Raw genomic sequence first — 7,467 nt, forward strand, 5'->3', positions numbered from 1 at the left:
CTCAACCCCCCGCCGATCAACGTGTTCGCTCCGCAAAGCCAGGTAGCGAACGGCCGTTACCTAGTTTTCCAACAATAAATAAATAAATAAATAAAACAAGGGGGAAAAGATAAAAGCATTTTTTTTGTGGTTTTGAAAAATCGTGCATCCACCAGATCCACAGAGGCGAGCATTCAGATCTCACCAACCGCATACCCCACGCACCAACCAATCGCCAGCGGTTTATAAATAAGCACACCCCTAAACCCCTCACCCTCGCCGTTCTCTGCCTCCCCTCCTCCTCCTCCTCCCCGTTGCTCGCCGCCGTCCCCCTCCGCCTCCGCGCACCCAGGGTAAGCGAGCCCTCCCCCTCCCCCTCCTTCCTCCGTGTCGCTCCGCAAAGCCAGGTAGCGAACGGCCGTTACCTAGTTTTCCAACAATAAATAAATAAATAAATAAAACAAGGGGGAAAAGATAAAAGCATTTTTTTTGTGGTTTTGAAAAATCGTGCATCCACCAGATCCACAGAGGCGAGCATTCAGATCTCACCAACCGCATACCCCACGCACCAACCAATCGCCAGCGGTTTATAAATAAGCACACCCCTAAACCCCTCACCCTCGCCGTTCTCTGCCTCCCCTCCTCCTCCTCCTCCCCGTTGCTCGCCGCCGTCCCCCTCCGCCTCCGCGCACCCAGGGTAAGCGAGCCCTCCCCCTCCCCCTCCTTCCTCCGTGCGCCCGTGAATCCCCACGCACGCCGGGCTCCCGTGGATCCGTGCACCACCGGATCGGCTGTCCCGCGCGCTTTGAATGACGATCTATGTTGGTAATCTGTCGTAGGATCGATCGCCGGGCCACCGCCGGCGGGGCTCGTCCTGGCGGCCTGGACCCGTGTCCTGGGCGCGTCGCGCGTAGGCGGCGCGGACGGAGAGCTCGGCTACTCTGTTTGCAGGAACAGGGGCGGGAATGGGCTGCTCCGTTTCCGCGAATAGTTTTTTCTGGTGCCGTTGCTGAGGTCCGATCTGAGCCGATCGGGCGCTCAGATCCGATCTCCGACCACGGAAATGGCCAGGCCGTTTGGTGGTTTCGGATTTGGGGGATCTGGCGCTTCTCGTCGTTAAATTTTGATTCAGTATTATATTCTTGGGATTGCTAAGTCTCAGTCGATGCTATATTCGTGGGATCTTACATGGTGATCCGTGCATTTTTTTTTTACATATCATGTCACTAGTTTTTTTTTCTGTCACTTGACCTCAACTTAGTTAAGTCTCGGTCGATTGAGACCTAGCCACGCTATATTTAGGCCCATGCTCTGTTTATTAGGTGCCCAGCCCAGTGGTTCTGGATCTGACCCTGAGCCCAGAGGTTTTTCTCCTCGGATTTATTATTCAGTCCGCTGGAGATTTATTTGTTTATACTGTTAGTGCATGGGTACTGGCGTGTAGCTCAAAAGATCTGAAAATTCTGCTATTAGTGTCCATGCATGCAGTGTCTGTTATAAACTTGGAATGCACTCCATGCTAAATTTTGTTGATCGTTACTTGTGTATTTGTCCAAGATCCACCTGTCCCACCCTTTGCTGGTGTGAGAGGGACACTGCCACTGCCTCCCACCAATTGTTGTTAGGACTTATGTACCAACCCTGAGGTCTACATGGTAGTGGTTGCTGTTGGTACACCTAACCTAACCTACCTACCTGTATTGATTTAGTTCAGTTTTCTACTTTTGTTCTTTTAGACACTAGTAAATTAGGTGTATGAGTCCATGCTAATAGATTTCCTGCAAGAACCAAGAAATTTTAATGAATGCGTTTTATCGTTTGTTCACTATGTTTCTAGTTAGTTGCTTGCAGAAAATTGTTACTGAATTTTTTTATTTTGTAAGTTAGTTTTCTTCAGGTTACGTTTAAATTATAGAGATCCATAGTCTCAGTTGCAAGATCCTAACTCTCTTAGCTGGATCAAGCTGATTCTAATTCTATTATTTATGCAGAAAGATGGCGTCCCACATTGTCGGATACCCGCGCATGGGCCCCAAGAGGGAGCTCAAGTTTGCCCTGGAGTCTTTCTGGGATGGCAAGAGCAGCGCCGAGGATTTGGAGAAGGTTGCCACTGACCTCAGGGCCAGCATCTGGAAGCAGATGGCTGATGCTGGGATCAAGTACATCCCCAGCAACACCTTCTCCTACTATGATCAGGTTCTTGACACCACCGCCATGCTCGGTGCCGTCCCAGACCGTTACTCATGGACCGGTGGGGAGATCAATTTGAGCACCTACTTCTCGATGGCTAGGGGTAACGCCACCGTCCCTGCTATGGAGATGACCAAGTGGTTCGACACCAACTAGTAAGTCCACCGGATTCTACCTAAGGTTGTTCTCACATAGTTTATTCTGTATCTAGTACTTTTACTAACGACATCTTTTACTATTGCAGCCACTTTATCGTCCCTGAATTGGCTCCTAGCACCAAGTTCTCCTACTCTTCTCACAAGGCTATCAATGAGTACAAGGAGGCTAAGGCGGTATGATAGTAGAATCATATATTAGCTGACTTTCTATATCTTGTGAAATTTTACCCTTGTGACGTTAGCCTGCCTAATTGTTATTTTTGAACACGCAAGCATTGTGATGACACGATCACTCTAGAATGCCCCTGTTTTAATCAAATCTCAAGTGATAGTAGTAATAAACTATTTCTTATTCCTACATTTGCTTAACTGTTTTGAACTAGTAAAAGAGTTGCAAGTTACATTAAGGTGCAGTTTTACATTGATATTTCAGAACATTCTCACTCTTGTCTGATCAAATTGGTTAATGGCCAACCAAGTAACTCTAATAATTACTTTATATAGTTGTAACATCTCATTACCATAGGTCCTGTGCTGAAAACTTTGAATGTAGAAAGTGTTGAATAGCAAAAATGAGATTGCAGTTACTAATTATATTTTCACTACAAACCCTGCAACGTGGTAATAGCGATGCTGGTAGGATTACATGGTTTAGCACCAGGTTGTCAATGTACCTGATTTGACAACCTTTCAGCTACTAATTATCTGTTCATTATAATCCCTCCAATGTGGGAATAGTGATGCCGGTATGATTACAGAGTTAAGCAGCAATTTCTGAATTTTGTGACGTTCACTCGGAAATGAATCTTAGTGTTTCTTTTAAAGGTTATTTGCGTGCTTGTATTGTATGTCTTATATTATGTGCACTCGCTACTCATGCAGCTTGGCGTTGATACCGTCCCAGTACTTGTCGGACCAGTCTCATACTTGTTGCTCTCAAAGGCCGCCAAGGGTGTAGAGAAATCATTCTCTCCCCTTTCCCTTCTTAGCAGCATCCTTCCCGTCTACAAGTAAGCATAGAAACGAGTAAATGACTACTATTGCACCTAAATCATCAGTTGATAATTTGACTTATCATGGTTTTTAGGGAAGTTATTGCTGAGTTGAAGGCAGCTGGCGCTTCATGGATTCAGTTTGATGAGCCCACCCTTGTTAAGGACCTTGAATCCCACCAATTGTCTGCATTCTCTGCAGCTTACGCAGAACTTGAGTCCGCACTTTCTGGATTGAACGTTCTTGTTGAGACCTACTTCGCTGACGTTCCCGCAGACTCGTACAAGTATGCTTCTTTTCTGTGCCAGTTTACCATTTTAATCGATTGTTCCTTTTATATGCCCTTTTGTTGGAATATCACATTTAACCTTGACCGTGGTTTTGACCGCTACTTCAGGACTCTTACATCATTGAGCAGTGTGACTGCTTATGGTTTTGACCTTGAACGTGGAACCAAGACTCTTGAGCTTGTCAAGAGTGGTTTCCCTGCTGGAAAGTACCTCTTTGCTGGTGTCGTAGATGGACGCAACATTTGGGCTGATGACCTTGCTGCATCTCTCGCCACTCTTCAGTCTCTTGAGGCTGTTGTTGGGAAGGGTAAGCATGTTGTGCTATGTAGAAGTTTTCCTTATTATAGGCTTGCAGCTACTATTTCCAGTTTCTGACTATGACATTTGTGCAGACAAGCTTGTCGTATCAACTTCCTGCTCACTCATGCACACTGCTGTGGACCTTGTAAATGAGACCAAGCTTGATGATGAGATTAAGTCATGGCTCGCATTTGCCGCCCAAAAGGTCGTTGAGGTGAACGCCCTTGCCAAGGCATTGGCTGGTCAAAAGGATGAGGTATGATGAACGTTTATGGCCTTAATTTGCATCCTCTTGACTAGAGCCTGGTTTTCTTTTATATATTTCAGACAATGACTCGTTCATTTCTATATGTTATCATCTGCAGGCTTACTTTGCAGCAAATGCTGCTGCTCTGGCCTCAAGAAGGTCGTCACCACGTGTCACAAATGAGGAGGTCCAGAAGGCTGTAAGTAACCTGGGCTTCAAAACTGCACATTCCAATTCCATGCTGACATAACATGTACACAATCCATAATCATATATTCCTTACAGGCTACTGCCCTCAAGGGCTCTGATCACCGCCGTGCTACCACCGTTAGCGCTAGGTTGGATGCGCAGCAGAAGAAGCTCAACCTTCCGGTCCTTCCCACGACCACCATTGGATCATTCCCACAGACCGTGGAGCTCAGGAGAGTCCGCCGTGAGTACAAGGCAAAGAAGTGAGTAATGTTCATAATGCTGCTTCATTAACCAGTTATATTTTGTCTATTGCTCATAAATTAATTGTGTTTCAGGATCTCTGAGGAGGAGTACACCAATGCCATCAAGGAGGAAATTAGCAAGGTTGTTAAGATCCAAGAAGAGCTTGACATTGATGTGCTTGTGCACGGAGAGCCAGAGGTCAGTATCCTTGTGTCATCGATGTTCTGTTTGAGAAAATACCTTGTAATGACTTATTTTTTATATCTTGAGATGTCCGATTCTGTGTTTGACCGAGTTGGATATGCATTTCACAGAGGAACGATATGGTTGAGTACTTCGGTGAGCAGCTCTCTGGTTTCACATTCACTGCCAATGGCTGGGTGCAATCTTATGGATCAAGGTGTGTCAAGCCACCGATTATCTACGGTGATGTGAGCCGCCCCAACCCCATGACTGTGTTCTGGTCCAAGATGGCACAGAGCATGACTGCTCGCCCAATGAAGGGAATGTTGACAGGCCCTGTCACAATCCTTAACTGGTCTTTTGTTAGAAATGACCAACCGAGGTTAGTAGCTTCCTCAAATAATGTTTGCAAGATGTTGAGGATAGCACCTGTCTTTAGAGGCTAAATCTGCTGCTTCATATCTTATCAGGTTTGAGACTTGCTACCAGATTGCTCTTGCAATCAAGAAGGAGGTCGAGGACCTTGAGGCTGGTGGTATTCAGGTTGGCACTGCTGTATTTGTTTCACATTTGAGCAACGGGATCCATGCACATAATGAGTGTACCTGGGATTTTTTCTAAATGGTTCCCTTTGCAGGTCATCCAAATTGACGAGGCTGCTTTGAGAGAGGGTCTGCCACTCCGCAAGTCTGAGCATGCTTTCTACTTGGACTGGGCCGTGCACTCCTTCAGGATCACCAACTGCGGTGTGCAGGACACCACCCAGGTAAAAATCTGCTTCAGTGGAGCCTTGCAGGAACCTACCATTCTTCTGGATCATTGCATTGCAACTGACACATTCTCTCTTTATAGATCCACACCCACATGTGCTACTCCAACTTCAACGACATCATCCAGTCCATCATCAACATGGACGCTGATGTGATCACCATCGAGAACTCGCGGTCCGACGAGAAGCTTCTGTCCGTCTTCCGCGAGGGTGTGGTGTACGGTGCTGGCATTGGCCCAGGTGTGTACGACATCCACTCCCCCAGGATCCCGTCCAAGGAGGAGATTGCCGACCGTGTCAACAAGATGCTCGCGGTCCTGGACACCAACATCCTGTGGGTGAACCCTGACTGCGGTCTCAAGACCCGCAAGTACGCCGAGGTCAAGCCTGCCCTCACCAACATGGTTGAGGCCGCCAAGCAGATCCGTGCCGAGCTCGCCAAGGCGCAGTAAGCCGTGCTCGTATAGCAGAGCCCCCCTTTTAATTGCAAGGAGGATGTCACCACCATAGTCGTGTTTACTTTGAATAATCTGGGTCTCGTATCCACTTGTTGGCTAGGCTAGTTTGTTTCTCGGCGCCATGTGCTCATCCCTTGATTTGGTGGTTTTTGAGGCGGTTTGTCGGTGTGTATTGTAAACTGAGTGGCGAATTGTTCATCTAAGTCTTGAGTTTGTTACGTTATGTTTCAAATTACAAAATTTCTCCAGATGTTCTGCCTTAGTCTCACATGGTTCGTTGTTTGTGTGTTGCCACCAATTGCGCTGCTGTTACTTTGCCCCATAAAATAGGACATTATTACATCCCATATACTAACATATTGGATGTAATAACGTCTTATATTATGGGATAGCGGGTGTAGTTAGTAGCTTAACTTCAAATAATTATTAGCTTAACTTCAAATAATTATTAGTGCACGTTGGTCATGACACTCTACCGCTGCTGCTCTGACGAGGCCATAAGCAATGCCCATGCATTGCAATGAGATATAAATCTTTTAATACGTCGGCTTGTAATTTATCTGTCAATAATAATGCGATTATGTAAAGAAATGATTATCAAATTCAGCCCGTGATTATGTAAAGAAATGATTATCAAATTCAGCCCGTGAAAGATTGGACGAAGGGGCAGTAGAGAATTGTTGTATCTTCGAGAATGAAGATTTTCCAGCACTATATTGCAACAGTAGGATTATACTAGGATTGGCGGCAAAGAGTTTGGAGCTGCCCCTATCTTAGGATAGGTCAGGCTCTTGAGTGTCATACAGGAATCCATATCTTAGGATAGGTCAGGCTCTATACCTGAACTTTGGGCTGAAGTTTGGGGCATTTCTCGTCGTGAATCCTTTGCCCAAAGTATCAGGAACTGTGTGCTGAAGAGGAAGCAGAACCACCATGTGTGCGGTGCAGGTGCAGACAGCAGGAGATCAGACTCAACACAGAATAAAAAACACCATGTTTTTCTCCTTCGACCAAACCCTTTGCTCCTCATGTCCCGTGTTGCTCCGTCGCGATACAAGAGGTCACAAACTTTAATTAACGGCGGTGGCATCCGGCCAGCGACAAATTGGTTTATTGTCAAAATTACCAGAACCCATCTGTCACCCCAAACTCTTGCATTATCATCTTTTAGAGCAACTCCAACGGGCCGATCCAAACGGATGTCGATTTCGTCCGTTTTTTATTCGTTTGGATCGGCGAGACGGACACGGATGCCTGCTTCCGCATTTGGGTCGGCACGTGCGCCCAACGCTGGCCTGCGGCCCATTTAGACGGCGCCAGAAAAAATAACGCATGCATATTTAAAAAAAGAGAAACTACATTAATTAAATATTAAAGCCGGCTACGAAGGCCGCGAAAGTCCACGCGTCCACATTTGCATTTAAAAAAAATAAAAACAGCCTAAACTACGAGGCGGCGGCGGCGT

General features: G+C 46.3%; 1 protein-coding gene across 2 annotated transcripts; it reads left to right on the top strand.

The window, feature by feature from the left end:
- The first annotated feature begins 224 nt into the window (after positions 1-224).
- On the top strand, positions 225-6,257 carry LOC125530321 (5-methyltetrahydropteroyltriglutamate--homocysteine methyltransferase 1-like). 2 transcript variants are annotated; one of them, XM_048694718.1, is made up of 14 exons: positions 225-332; positions 1,971-2,324; positions 2,414-2,501; positions 3,210-3,337; positions 3,415-3,606; positions 3,718-3,917; positions 4,003-4,166; positions 4,276-4,356; positions 4,443-4,609; positions 4,685-4,790; positions 4,907-5,157; positions 5,246-5,318; positions 5,413-5,541; positions 5,628-6,257. In XM_048694718.1, the coding sequence occupies exons 2-14, from the start codon at positions 1,975-1,977 to the stop codon at positions 5,994-5,996; spliced, it is 2,298 nt and encodes a 765-aa protein (XP_048550675.1). In that variant the 5' UTR covers positions 225-332; positions 1,971-1,974; the 3' UTR covers positions 5,997-6,257. The 2 variants fall into 2 exon arrangements, with proteins under 2 accessions (XP_048550675.1, XP_048550674.1); XM_048694717.1 differs by lacking the exon at positions 225-332 and adding an exon at positions 518-676.
- Positions 6,258-7,467: the final 1,210 nt, after the last annotated feature.

This window comes from Triticum urartu, unplaced genomic scaffold (genome assembly GCF_003073215.2).
Source record: "Triticum urartu cultivar G1812 unplaced genomic scaffold, Tu2.1 TuUngrouped_contig_6229, whole genome shotgun sequence".
Lineage (NCBI taxonomy): Eukaryota > Viridiplantae > Streptophyta > Magnoliopsida > Poales > Poaceae > Triticum > Triticum urartu.

What these genes read in the sequence shown, in the direction of transcription:
- LOC125530321 (XM_048694718.1), top strand. Translation starts at nt 1,975, where the DNA reads ATGGCGTCCCACATTGTCGGATACCCGCGCATGGGCCCCAAGAGGGAG. An exon ending in AGTACAAGGAGGCTAAGGCG is followed by an intron (nt 2,502 to 3,209) that starts GTATGATAGTAG and finishes CTACTCATGCAG; the next exon opens with CTTGGCGTTGATACCGTCCC. An exon ending in AGCATCCTTCCCGTCTACAA is followed by an intron (nt 3,338 to 3,414) that starts GTAAGCATAGAA and finishes CATGGTTTTTAG; the next exon opens with GGAAGTTATTGCTGAGTTGA.